At 58.9% G+C, this 14,138-nt stretch overlaps 1 protein-coding gene across 1 annotated transcript; it reads right to left on the bottom strand.

Annotated features, from left to right (window-relative positions):
• Window positions 1-216: 216 nt before the first annotated feature.
• TRIM8 (tripartite motif containing 8) lies at window positions 217-14,138 on the bottom strand. Its single transcript, XM_032881278.1, has 6 exons — window positions 12,516-14,138; window positions 3,392-3,487; window positions 2,805-3,038; window positions 1,963-1,994; window positions 1,713-1,828; window positions 217-1,359 (listed from the first exon to the last, which is right to left on the bottom strand). The coding sequence occupies exons 1-6, from the start codon at window positions 13,083-13,085 to the stop codon at window positions 752-754; spliced, it is 1,656 nt and encodes a 551-aa protein (XP_032737169.1). The 5' UTR covers window positions 13,086-14,138; the 3' UTR covers window positions 217-751.

The following is a 14,138-nucleotide window of genomic DNA, read 5'->3' on the forward strand; positions in this document are numbered from 1 at the left end:
TTTTATTTCTCTTTATTATTATTAATATTATTATTATTTGCTTTTGCTGTGGTCACTATCATTGGCAAAGTTCCTTTTCCCCTTTCCTGGACATGGGGTTCCTGTCTTTAAGATTCCACTCTGAGGCTGAAGGTGCCAAAAGCTGCTTGAGAAGTGGCCTTTGAACTCCATCTGGGAGGATGTTGAGAAGAAGGAAGCAGGAGAAATCATTCTTGGTTTAAAAAAAAAAAAAAAAAAGCCCCACAATCTATAGGTCATTTCTTGCTCAGTCAGTGATCAAACTGCCCAAAAGAAAAATGAGAGGAGAAGCAGGCCAGTGGGCACCACTGGTCCTTCCTCCCAGGGCTGGGTGAGGAGGGCTGGATCCCCCAAGGCTTCAGGGGAAACTGAGGCTCCTTCCAGCCACAGGGGTAGGAAGGGAAAGGAGTGGGAGAAAAAAGGAGAGACAGAGAGAGAGCTCAATGCCTTGAAGTAGACGTTTTCCCAACTCCTGGGCCACCTGCAGCCCAGCCCAGGTCAGCTCTCACTGTCACCTCTGCGTCCAGGAGATTCATTAAAAAAAAAAAAAAAAAAAAAAATCAAAAACAAAGCCCCAAACAAAACAAAATCCAAAAGGAAAAGACTTGGGGGGAACGAAGGAGGAAGGGAGGGAAGACAGGAAGGTAGAAGGGCAGGTCTCTGGATGCGTAATTCCCGAGCCACTGGGGGGCTGGGGGGGGGGATTCCCCAGCACCCCACTGCCTGCGCGGCGTTAGCTCGTCACGTAGTGTTTGGTGGACGGCTGCCCATACACCCTGTAGAAATCCTGGTGGCCAGGCTGCTGGGAGGCGTCGAGCCAGTCTCTGACCGCCAGGCCAGGAAGGGACTGGGGGACGGAGGGTGTGGGCGGGAGCGGGTGTGAGTACTCCTGTGAGGGCACTGTCCAGGGAAAGTGGCCGGAGCGGGGGTAGGGCTGGTGGCCACCATGGTTGGCCACGGAAGAACAGTAACAGTTGTCCACAGAACAGACGAGAATCTTGCGGCCGCCATACTGGGGGAGCATGGGCTGCTGGGTGGCGGAGCCATTGGGATACTGTGATGGGGGGAACACAGGACTTGAATGCACTGGTTGGGCGCCGCCCGGCAGAGCCACCAAGTGCTGCGTGGAGCTGCAGGGCCCCAGGGGCTGCCCTGACTGGCCCTCGCCGCTGGCTGTGCCCGCTGCCCCATACTGGCTGCCCACGGGGCCTGACGACGTCTCTAGGAAACTGGCCTCAGGGAAGGCCGTTGAGTGCTTGCGCTTTTCCGCCCCAGAGCTGCTCACGCCACAAGGGTACAGGGGGACGCTCTGCAGGAAGGGCACCGGTGTGCTGAAGGGGCCTGCGGAGAGTTTGGGGCAAAAGTCGCCAAAGCTCCCATCCCAAGCAACCCAGGCCTCCTCTCCCCACTTTCTATCTATAGAAGCAAGCTCATCACATCATGCACTGTCTTGGTCAATGCTGCCTACCCCATTAGCAGGTGGATACTGTTATTATGCCCATTTTACAGCTGAAGAAACTGAAGTTTAGGGAGGTAAGATGGCTTTTCCCAAGGTCCAAATAGCTAGAAGTGGCAAAGCCAGGATAGGAAGAAAAGTCTATCTGACTAGGCCATGCTGCCTCTCAGAGAGAAGGCTCTGGCATTCCTCCCTGCCCAAAGGGCTCTCTCTTTTCCATTGAGGATACCACCCTCACCTTCTAGCATCTTCCGCAGCTGCTTCTCCTTCTTGGCCACCTCATTCAGGAAGAGCTTGGAGTTCAGGTGGCCGATCTTAGGGGGAGAAAGGCTGCTGCCCGTGCAGGTCTGGGTCCTGGGGGCAGTGGACGGGGCATCTGCTGTGAGGAGGTATCACCGGTGAGCCTGCCCTACCTCCCCCCAGTGGGCCTGGCCCTCCCTGCCCTCCCCCAAACGTGCTCCCCTGGGGGCCAGTGGCCGTCTGCTCACCTGTCCATCAGGATTTTCACAGACTTGGTGTTCTAGGGGGAGAGAAAAGAGTTAGTCAGTGGGAAAGGCAACACGGGAGAGCCTCCCCATTCTCCCTCTCCCCAGGCAGGGCTGACCATCTGATTCCAGCCAAAGTGTGCTGCTAAGGGGGGAGGGGAGTGTCTCCATTTCTAGAAGATACGAAGACCTGACATTTATTGAGTACTTACTATGTGAGAAACATGCAAGTGATTTCCATACGTCCATCATTTTATCTACACAACTCCCCTGGGAGGAAGACGTTAGAGACACTCAGTCCTTTATCAGAAATTCTTGGGGCCAGATGTGTCTTGGAATTTGGAATTTGCTGGATTTTAGAAGGAGACTATGGTGCCTGTACTATATAGTACATATGACCCCCAGTAGGATACCATCGTCTAATACATCAACGTTCCTGCAGTCAAATGTTTGAATCCTTGTATTGAGCAAGATAAATAAAGACCATATATTGCCAACATGAGTTCGGGTCAATTTTTCCTGTAAAATGAGTTGTCAGAATTTTTTCTATTAGTGTTCAGAGGCTTTTAAAATTTGGAATTGTGGATGGAGGATAGTAGGTTGCTCTGTCTTATGAACCCCATTTTATTAGTGAGGAAACCCAGGCATAGGGCACATCTATGACCCACTCCCCAGCTCACGAAGCTAGAAAGAGCGGAGGTGGGAGGGCTCCGAAGCCACGCAGGCTCCGGCTCCAAAACCCTGTGAGCATAGTGCTGCGAGACACTCGCTGGGGAGCCAAGGAAGGCCGACTCCAACTGAGGCATGAGCCCAGGGCCCAGCAGCCGGTCCCGGCCCCAGCCCACCTTCATGAAGCTGACGTCTTCTGTCTTGTCGAAGAGCAGCTGCAGGGAGCCCAGCAACTTCTTGGCCTCCTGCATGCGCTCCCCAAGGTGCAGCGCCTGCGCTGCGTTCTCGCTGCAGAACTTGGCCTGGGCCTTGTCCAGGACCTCCACTGTCTGCCGCAGGTCCTCATCCAGCAGCTGGTGCAGCTTTTCATACTGTAGCCGCACCTCCTCCTTCAGCTGGCTCACCTTCTCCTGCAGGTACGGGGCGGGGGGGGGGGGGGCGAGCGGGTGGGCGGTGAGTCCTGGGGACCTCCAGCTGCTGCTCCCGCCCTCTCACATCCTGGATGGCAGAGTCTGGGACACCCCCACCCCGAGGCTGCCCAAGGCTCCCGAGAGCAGGGTCTGACCTGCTCGGTCCCTGCTGGTAGCACAGGGCTCTGGGCCAGCTACCCCAGGCCCCGGGAGGGACTCATCCACCGAGTAACTGACCTAGGGGATCTGGCATGGAGTCGACCACACAATAGATCCTAGCCCAAATAAGGAAACAGCCCGAGGCCCTGCACCCAGGCCTCCCCACCCCATACCAAGCGCTTGGGCTTAGCTACCTCCACCAGGCGCTTGTCTGACTCAAGCTTGTAGAGCTGGTCCTCGATGTCCTGCTCTCGCTCCTCCAGACGGTCCTGCTGCTTCATCAGCATCTTCTGCAGGGACAGGTGGGGAAGGGGCGTCAGAGGGGGGTGCAGCTCTATCCCTTACCAAGGATGGGGGAGCACCACCCTTCCCTCTATAGAACAGACTCATCCTATAGAGTGACTCGGATGGCCTAGTTTCTGCCACCTAGCCCTTTCTGGCCCCCACGCAATCCCAGGGGCCTGGTGACAGCTGTCTGGCCAGCCTGTTCCCTGGAATAACTTCCCACACATATCTAAACCATGAGCTTTCTGAGGGCAGGGTCAGGCCAGCCCCTGCTCTAAGTGCTTTTCCTGTATAGACTTATCTAATCATCCCAGTAATGCTGTGAGTTAAGTACTATTATTATCCTCATTTAGAAAAGAGGAAACCAGAGAGATTAAGCAATTCATCCAAAGTCACACAGCTAGTAAATGTCGGAGCTGGGATACAAACCCAGGTGATCTGGCGGTAGGGTCTGTTCTCATGCAAGGCAGGCCGCCTCTCTCTGGGGAGCTCCATCTTAGAGATGAGAGCCCCTAAGATGCAGAGGGACAAACAAGCTTCCAAAGTCATACAGGCCCTCTGGCCTGGTCCACAGATCTCACCCTATACTTGCCTTACTGCACTTGGGGGCGTCAAGGGCAGCTACCCCTTCCTTTGCTCTTGATGCTGAGAGCTAGGCCTCTAAGTCCTTGCTAGCTCTCTCAGACTGTCAGCCGGACCCAGGTGGAAGGGAGACTCTGGATTTCCAAAGAACGCAAGGCCACTTTACTGGAAGGTGCCAGACCAAGTTGCTCTTCTTCTCAACCCTCCATCTCCTAACAGCCTAACCTGGCTGTTCCCCCCAGCCTGTCCTCACCAGACATGCCTCTTCCAACACTGTCTCCTCCTGCTCAAGAACCCTCAATGATGCCCTCCTTCCAGCACTTTGGCCACAAAGGCTTTCTGACAACTTGACTCGCCCAGCCAGGTGGACTGCTCTCTTGTCCCCAAGGCTCCCTGCACGCTGCTGACAAGGGGCCTCCTTCCTCCCTCTGTCCATCCTTCAAGGCCCAACTGAAGGCCCAACGACCTAGGAAACTTCCCATGGCCCATGCTTGATATTTGTGCTGTGGGCTGACAGTGGGTTGTCACGTTGTGCCTCCCCTCTGTCGCTGTGCTGTGCGGTTATGGCAGCTGCGAGTCACATGTGGCTATTTAAATTGAAGTGAATGGAAATAAATTCAATCAAACATCAGTTCTCCAGTTGGGCTAGCCTCAGGTTCGAGTGTCACTAGCTACTCGGAGCCAGGGGCTCGGGTACTGGACACTACAGGCACCAAACATCGCCACGATCACAGAAACACCTACACGACAACACTATTCCATAGACAGCCTTGCACAGTGTGGTCCCAACTCCCTGGAAAGCTCCAGGGCTGCTGAAAATAAGGTTTTGCTGCTCTTTTTCCACCTCCCTTCCTGGCCAGGCCACACAGGGCCACAGCTCCCTACCAATGCCAAGCAGGTTGACTGAACAAGGCCGTGGTTTTGCTACAATGTAAGGTTTGCAAAGCAGGCGGCACAGAACGGGGCTCGCAGTGTCCACCCTACAAGGAGTGGTTCTTTTTCTTCCTCTGTGTGGGCCTCAGAGACCCTCAAGTTCAGCCTATGACCCCTACTCTTCACCCAGGCCCAGCTGGTTTCCTAGAGACAAGCTGCCACCCGTCCCTTCCTGGCTCCTCCAACCCATTTTACATTTGGGGAAACCAAGTCCAGCAAGGGCGCTGGCGACCTTGCTGTGAGCTGGTATCTGCCCTGGAAACAAAAACCAGGACCCAGGGGGACAAGAGGAGGTGGTGGGGGAAGGCTCTCAGCTTCTAATCTGGAGAAGCTGGGGGTCCACCTGCCCTGCTCCCACTCCAACAACTTGACCACTGACCTAGGACAGGACCTCTAAGAACCAGCCCCAGGAGACTTTGCCCTGCCCCCAGAGCTTTGTCCTTCCAGCAGGTCCCCGCACAGGTCCAACGTGCACAGGGTCTGCTGTGAGCCTCAGAGTCAGAACCTGTGGGAAACACAGCTGGGCGGGGGGCAGAAAGAGGTAGTCATGCATCCCTCCTGGGAAACTGCCCATAGCTATAGGAGGAGGGCAGGCAGCGACCCTGCAGCACTGCCCAGAACAATCTGGGCCCGGGCCCCCCTCACGCGACTGCTGCACACAGCTACACACATACTTGCATCCAGCCCCTACACAGTGAAGGCTGGGCCCCCTGAGGGCCCCAGACAATTAGGGGAGACCTGCCATAAAGGCAAGGTCACCAGGACTCCCCTTCAGGAACATGAGGGTCTATAAGACTGGCCCCAAATTGTTGCCTTCTGGCTGCATTGCACCCACATTCAGAGAACAGGGCGCCCCCTCCAGACGTGTCTCAGATTCCTGGCCGCTCTTGTCTTTTCTGTGCTCAGGATATCCGCATGCCCAGTCTTACACTCACACACCGTGGTCTCCCTGCCTAACTACTTCCCACGACCAAACCCATCGGCATCCAATTAGGGACACACCTGGGGCTCAGCCCGATGAGGGGCAGGAAAGAGGCAGCCCCTGGTAGGTTCTCAGACCAATTTCTCCATGAGGCCTGGAAGGGGGCTGTACACTCCCACCCTCCAGAGCAGTGGGAAGCCCCTCTCCCACCCCCCAGGAACCCCTTCAAGGAATTCTTAGCTGACTCCTCAGGGAAGAGCCAAAAGAGTCACCTCCCGTCCAGTCCTAGGGGCGGAGCTCAGCCTTGTCCCTCTTCTAGGCTTTTCTCAGAGCCTTTCCTGGCAGTGCTTCTACTCTGGGACCTTGCATGCCCAGCAGCAAGGCAATGGCCACACTCTCTGGCAGGTAGCTGGGTTTTACTTCCCCTCCCCCAGTACAGAGGCCATGGAGCTCCTGTCTCTGTTGCAGGGGTAGGTAGGGGCAGGGGCAGAAATGGGAAGGAAACTGGCCAAGGGTTGCCAGTCATCACGGAGGGCTGGGAGGGGGGCCCAGGGCCCCATGCTGGCCAGCTCACCCTTGCAGAACTGCTCTCCTTTGAGGCCCACTGATCTTAATCCTGCTACAGACAAAACCTGTGGGGAGGCAGGGGGTTGCGGGGATCACTGTTACCTCAGGCACTGGGAAACTGGGAGACTAGGGGAAGGGACAGGAATATCTACTTGCTGCCTCTTCCGTAGCCCTCACCTCAATGACTGAATTGGGTTACGAGAAGCTGGAAGATGGGAGACGGGAAGCAAGACTGCCCCCTGCCCCCCACTACCGGCAGTCTCTTTCAGTCCCAAGGTCCAGGAAATAGCTGAGGGCTGAGGCCCCACTTCCCACCTGGGAAAAACACACAGCTGAGAGATAGGACCAGATTTTCCAGCTTGATTCACAGCATGGGCTCCCAACGCAGGGTGGTGGGGGGCACTTTACAAACTGCTCCCAGCCCGCAGTGAGTCACCTGGACTGTGGCTCACCTCAAGGGCGCAGGTACAGGAGCAGAGCAGAGCAGGGACCCGAGGGCTGGCGCAGCGGGGCTGGAGGGCCCAGGCCTCTGGCAGGAGGGAGGAGGAACAGTACCAGGCCCAGCTCTACTCAGCAGCAACCCCCCTCCACCCCGCCCTGATGGAACCTGCTCACTCCTGGCCCTGGCCCTTAGGCCTTTTGTGGTCTGCTCCTGGGCCTGTGAGGGCAGAAGCATCAGAAAGCCTCGGAGGTACTCCGTTCCCATCCCCTCACACCTGGCAGGGAGGAGAAGCAGGCCCCAGAACATCCTGCCGCCCAGGGTTTCAGACTCTGCCTTGAGCTGCTCCCTCTGGTGCCCCTCCCGACTCAGAGAGGGGGCACTTCTAGCTCCTTCTGTTCCTGCCCCAGGAAAGCCTCACATCCCTCTGGAGTCTAACTGGTCAGGCCCAGCTGGTATTTCCGACGCCAAACTGGACTGGGCAGACGGGTGAGGCCAGGGGGCCTCTAGGCTGCATAAAAGTTAATAAATAATAATAATAAAACCCTCAAGTCAACCTTGAAGAGAAGCAAGGTCAGGAGGGAACAGGGCCCCAGGGGCTGGGCCAGAGGCAGGACCAAGGTTTTCAAACAGGGCCAGGGCTGGGACCAGCAGCCCCTGTGGTGGTGGTGGAGGCAGGGAGAGGCAGCAGGGGAGAAGAGGGAGCTGGGCAGCTACACACCTTTCTCTGCTCAGGCCCCTGTCCGGAGAGCACTCATCCCAGCTCCAACTCGGGCTGCAACCCCTGCTCAGGGCTACCCTATCCTAGCCTCCTTCCCAGGCTGCCACGCCTGCCCCCCCCCCAACCCCGACTCTCTCCCTGAAGCTCTCTTCCCAGGAGTACGCTGGCCTCCACTCTCCCTGGGCCAGAGTGCTCTCCCCTGGTTTCAGAGCAGCTGCTGCCTGCCCTAGACGCCCCTGTCCAGGCCTCAGCCCCTGCCTCGGGCTACCCGGTGGACAAACCCCCTGGGGTGGGGGGCAGAGGCAACCAGAGACACAGAAAGCCGAGGCTGCAGGGCAGGAGCTGGGTAAGGAGAGCAGCGGCAGTTGGGAGACAAGCCCCGGCAGACCCCAGAGAAGGTTTCCCAGCTGCAGAGTGGAATTAGCTTTTGCCATGCAGAGAGCAGCGCTCTGGGGCAGCAGAACAAAGAGGCAAGAGAGAAAGCCCCCCTTTGTCTGGGCTTGAATGCCAGGCCAGCCGGGAAGGAAAGCTTTCCCAGAGCCAGCGATGAGGCCAGCCAGGCCTGCCTGCTCTGTCCAGGGCAGGGGCCCAGGCCGGGCCCACCTTCTGCCTCTGCCCACCCACAAGGCCTTCAACACAGCCTGGCAGGACCTGCCCGGACCTCGGCCTCCAATGCCTGCCTCGGGCAGCAAGCTCCCCATTTGGTGAATTCCCTCTTTCCAGCCCCTCCACAACACCCCCACCAGTTGAGAAAGTCACACAGGACTCAGAGCCGGAGCAGGCAGCCGCGTGCCAGCAGCACGGGGCGGATGGTCCTGCTGAGCCACTCAACTCCCAGCCCCAGGTACCCGGCAGGCGGGACACGCGGCCACCCGCCTCGCTCAGGGACGTGCGCCCACACGCCTTCCTGACCCCACAGCAACATGCAAGACCGCCACGCAGCCAAGTCAGTCACGCACACGGTACTTCCTTGGAGAGACACGTGGGAGATACAGCAAGTCAGTCACATGGTGAGAGACACAACCAGACACGCTGGTTACACACGCACGCACGCACACACACCTGCAGACAGAATGCCTGCACGGCCACCCAGGGCTGCGGGAGGCAGAGCAATCCACAGGGCGTGCGGGACAGGCGCCGGGCTGTGTCAGCAGGACCCTGGCGTGGAGGTAGGGCCTGGGCGTCTGCCTGGGACCCAGGGCCCACCTTCCTTGCGGACTCAGGCTCGTCAAGGAAGGGGCACCCCACACACACCCCAGCTACCCCCAGACCCGGGAGGTCAGGAGTAGGGTCGGGGGAGGAGGGAGCAGCAGAGCCTGATGCTGCCTCAGTTGGGCCGGGCTGGGGCAGCCCCTCGCTCCCACAGCCTACCCACAGATAAACACGTGGGGCCAAGCCATCAGATCCGCTCCCGGGTCCCAGTGCAAGCCCTCCAGCCTGGGGGCCATGTGAGCGGCGTAACCTCACCTCTAGCAGCTACAAACCCCAAGTTGACCTGAGCAGTGGAATCCCCAGTCCCTCCCCAGAGAACATCTCCTCTCGACACTAAACCTACAAGAAGCAAGGAAAAGGGTTCTGGCAACATTTCCAGCTTTGATCTGGGGTCCTAGAAATGCCACAGAGGCACACTATGACCTGAACACACACATGCACACACACACACACTCACATACACACTAGGACACCCTGAATAGCTCCTCAGACATGTACGTAGGCCTTATCTTGGGTTTTCTTTCCAGGTTGAAGATGGTTATGAGGTAGGGATGCTCCCAGCCTACCCCAGTTCCCTATTGCTCAGATGAACCCCTAAATCAGGGGGCTGGAAGAGGGTTTCACCACCTACCACTGCCAGGCTCAACCTACCTGGATATCCCAATTATGGGAATTTAGCTTCTCAGGGCCTCAAAGGGGTCTAGGCCCATCCCAGAGGGGTCTTTGGGGCCCACCCAGTGTATACCAAGGCTTCAGGACAATGGGGCCTACACTGGCTTCCCAAGGACAGAGTGGAGCAACAGAGTGGCAGGCCTGACTCCGGGTCCCCTGGTACCCTCCAGGCTGGAGAGAAGCCCGGCCTGCCTTCCCACTGGGCCCCTGCTCAGGACAACTGGCCCATGCTCCTATGGGTGCTTCTGTGTATGGGACTGGGGCCACCAGGGAGAGGTTGATCCATTTCCTATTTGTGGCCAATAGGGCATTTCAGCGGGCCCCCCCACTGCCCCCTCCTGCCAGGGGAGGACAGAAGCGGAACCAAAAGAAGAGGGGCTGTACTTGAAGGCATGCCCCAGGTCTCCATACATCTGCTCCTACAACCCAGAGCATTCTGTTGCTCTCTCCATCCGCGGTGTCAGCAGAGGCCCTCAGGCAAGGGAAAAAGAGGCCCAGGGAAAGGCCCCGCCCCCTGGCTGGAGGACGGACAAGGCACACCGGGTTCTTCCATTCAGGTTCCCCTACAGCTCTTCCTGGCCCCTGAGGGTGAGGCCCCTCTTCCTCCACATTCAATAAAAAAAGTCCAACTCACAGTGAGTGGCCCTGGCCTATTGAAGGGTTTCCAACTCCAGTGCCCCGGGGTCACTGGAGAGAATCTGGAGGGCTAGGGAGGGGGCGCCAGGAGGGGGCTGAGACTCAGGCCGCTGGGCACAGATGCTGAGCGCACAGAACTGCACATCTGGCCCTGAAGCAACCCCACTATTTGTGAGCCTGCCCGCACCAGGAGCAAAAATGAACACATGAACACACACACACACACACACACAGGCACACACATGCACGCACACAGCTGCTGACGAAAGTTCAGCGTTTCCTTCCCATCCAGCTCCTTCCATGAGCCAGGATCAGGGACCTGCTGGTGGGAACCCCAGAGTACACTCTGCATGCAGGGGCAAACCACCTCCCCCTCCTCCCCAGCCCCCAAATGTACAGATGAGAGACAGGTGCATTTAAGGGCAAAGCAGTCTAAGACGCCTGCAAACACAGACACACATCTAAAGATACCCTCCTACTACCGAATCAGGCACAATTATGTTTTCTCCCCACCCAAATGAAAAGCACCCCTAGCACTCAGACACAGTTAAGAGCAAAAGCGTGGGTGCAGGCACACATTCACTTATCACCCTGGCTGCTGCCCCCTCCCCGGTTCCTTTCAGCCACATCTCTGACTTTCCCTTCCTGTCACTTTTTCTGCTGCCAATCCCAGGACAGAGAACTGGACAGCGCTCCTGCCTCTGCGCTCTCTCCTCCTCTCCTGGCCTTTCCATCTTTATTAATAGTAGCAGCTTCCCAATACTGAGAAAAGTCTGGGCTCTGCCTGCCCTGAGTTGGGGGTGGACACCAGGGGCTCATCAGCTTCCCCTGGGCTTCTGTTTCCCAACTCCCCGGGAGGGGAGAGAATGGCTCCCCTCTCCATCCCCTCCACTTCCTTTAAAAAGAAACCAGAGGTCCTGTCCTGGTACAAAAACCCAGAGCTAGCCCATCTGATGGAAACTAATTATACAGTAAATTTTATTTGTTATCCCTGCCCTCAGCCTGTGGCAGCCCTCCTGCCTTTTGTTAGTTGTATGTGTATGTTTTTTAATTGCTAAACAGTGACTCATTCTGACTGGTCCCCCCCCCCCCCACAGGAAACAGCACCCGTCCACAACCGTCCCCTGCTCAGAGCTTCCTCATACCCAAGCTCCCCACTGGCCTCGACCAGCCTTGGGGGGGGGGCCCCCACCCAGCAAACACTCCCGGTCCAACCAAAGCCCAACCTCACCCCCATGATATCACACCCAGGCTCCAAGCTGGGGCTTCGAGATGGCTCAGTCTCAGGCCAACCCCTTCCTTCTGGTATGACTCAACCCTGAAAGCCAGGGGACCAGGGAGGGACCTAGGAGGAGCCCCCCTCCACTGAAGGGGACGGAAGTATTGCCTCAGTCCAGCTCCAAAGCCAGGCCCAGAGGCCTGAGGGGGAAGGCAGTTTTGACATTGGCTGCCGCCGCCGGGTGTATACAATGGGAGGGGATGCGGTTCCGTAATCACCCAGCCGGCAGCCCAGGGGAGCCAGCTGCCTGAAACCAGATTGCAAGGCAGCTCAACCTTAAACCCACAGGATTCTTTTTCCGTCTTCCACTTCCCCTCCCCAAATGTGGGAGGGCTGTGATAGAGGGCTGGGCTGGGAGAAAAGGGCTCAGGGTGGTGAAGACACATACTTCAAGGTTTGTTCATCGGACGCAGGCAACACACACACAGGCTCACCGAGGGCAGTGATTCTCACACATGAAGAGCGGGCTACTGGGAATAATCAGAATGGCTGAGACACTGTTCAGCGGGGCCTCTGGCCAGTCCAGGCCTCCTCCAGATAGATACCAGAGTTCTGTTCTCCCTCCGGAAGCTCCCCTCCACCCCACCCCACCCCCCCGGTGTGTTTCCAATAGGGCTTGAAAGGAACATGGCTGCTTTTGTTTACTTCCTCATTGGTATGCCAGCATCATGGATCGTGTCAGCCACAGCCGGGGCTCCAGGACACTCATTACATAAACAGCAGCTGGAGAAGCAGGACCTGGGTCACTGCCTTGGTGACTTCCCATAGGGCCCACAGAAACAAGGCTGGGGAAGGGAGCTGCGCGCACAACAGAAGAGCAACACCCAAACTCTACCCCTCACCTCAATTCTAGAAATGACTCAAAAGATGGACCCTAGGAGTGCAGGTGCAGGAACGTATCAAGCAGCGGGGGAGGGGAGGCTTCTTCCCAGGACACCGCCCCTAAACTTTCAAGGTAGCAGAGTTTGGAAGGGGGCCTCTGGCCTGATGTTACCAGAGCTGGCCTGTCTGGAGGGGTGGTCCCCGGGCGGTAGGGAGCGCGCGCGTGTGTTTGCGTGCGTGGTACTTGCCCGGATCTCATTCCTCCGGATCTCCACGTCGCACACCGAGTGTCCCTGATGCGCACCGCTGTAGTAGCAGCAGTACTGGCACACGGCCACCTGCTCGGCCTCACAGTGGTAGAGGCGGTAGGCGTTGTGCTGGGGGCAGCTCCAAGCCCGCACGTCGTCCGCCTCCACCAGGAGGTGCCCGCGGGCGGTGGAGGGCTGCTGCAGGTGCGTCTGCACGTGGGACTGGCAGCAGGGCGCCTCACAGCGCAGGCAGACCTTCTGCGCGGGCAGCGGGGGGCCGCGGCGGCAGAACACGCAGTGCAGCGCCGCGGGCGGCTTCTCCACGTGCAGGGCGTTGAACTTCTCCACGATGTTGGTGAGCTTCAGGTTCTTCTCCAGGCCCGGCTTCTGGTTGTAGGCCTGGTTGCACTCCGGGCAGCGCACCAGGCCGCTGTCCTTGGCCCACGCCTCGCCAATGCAGCCCCGGCAGAAGTTGTGCTTGCACGGCAATTGCACCGGCTCCACGAAGACATGCAAGCAGATGGGGCAGATGAGCTCCTCCTCGAAGCAGTTCTTCCAATTCTCCGCCATGGCGGCCGCGGGCAGGGGGCCCGGGAGGGCCTCCCCCACTGCCCAACTCTGCGGGTCCGTCCCGTGCAGCTGCAGGCCCACCGAGCCCCGAGCTCCGGACCCAGGCAGCCCCGACAGTCGCTCAGTCACCAGCGCCTTCCGCGCGCCTGCCCCCCAGAGGAGGGAGCTTCGGTCCTCCCGCCGCGCGCGCAGCCGGCTGCGTCTCCTCCTCCTCCCGAGCGCCTAGCGGGAGGCGGCGGACTGCGCCAGGGCCGCGGCCGGGACACCAGCCCTGGAGGGGAGCGCCGGGGTCCAAATTCCATATAAGAGGCCGCCTCCGCCCCCGTCCGCGCGGCTAGGCCAGCGGCGGCCCGCGGCCTGCGCCCGGCTTCGCGGCTGACATTGGGGCGCGCCCCGCAGCGGACAGAGCCCGGGAGCCGCACACTTCCTCAGGCGGCGGTGGCGGCGGCAGCGATGGGGCTCCCTCCTGGCTCGCCCGCGCAGCACCTCCCTCGCCGCGTCCGGGGTCCGAGAAGCCGAGGAAGCGGGAGCGGCCGAGCCGAGGGCAGCTAGATCGCGAGCGGGCGGGCGAGGCGAACTGGCGGTACCGGGACCGCGGCGCAGGCGCCCCCCGGCTGGCCGGCCGGGTGCGGGTGCGAGCTGCGGGGCGCAGGCGGGCCGACTCCGGGGCGCTGCGTGCGCGCAGGGGCAGTCATTCAGATGAAATTCCAGTCCCCGGCCAGAGACACCAGCCCGCCTCTGCCTTCCTCCTCCCTTCACAAATAGAAACGGAAGGGGGAGGGAGAGAAGTGGAAAAAAAAAAAAAAAAAAAGCCAACCAGAAAGGGAGGGAGAAGCCCCGGCGGTGCTCCGGCCTGACCCCCTCTTCGTGACTTCTGCGCTTCCCCGAGGCCGGGCGCCCGTCGCCCCCGCCGCAGAGAGACCCCTCTCTCGGTCTCCGCGCTGGGCGGGCGCCTCGGCTCTGCCGAGGAAAACAAGGATTGATCAAACTAGAAAGGAATTTTTCTCAACTGCTAATGAACAGGAGGCTCAGCTCCCGGCCCTCCCCTCCCCC

The sequence above is a fragment of the Lontra canadensis genome, unplaced genomic scaffold (assembly GCF_010015895.1).
Source record: "Lontra canadensis isolate GAN:19392208 unplaced genomic scaffold, GSC_riverotter_1.0 scaffold3, whole genome shotgun sequence".
Lineage (NCBI taxonomy): Eukaryota > Metazoa > Chordata > Mammalia > Carnivora > Mustelidae > Lontra > Lontra canadensis.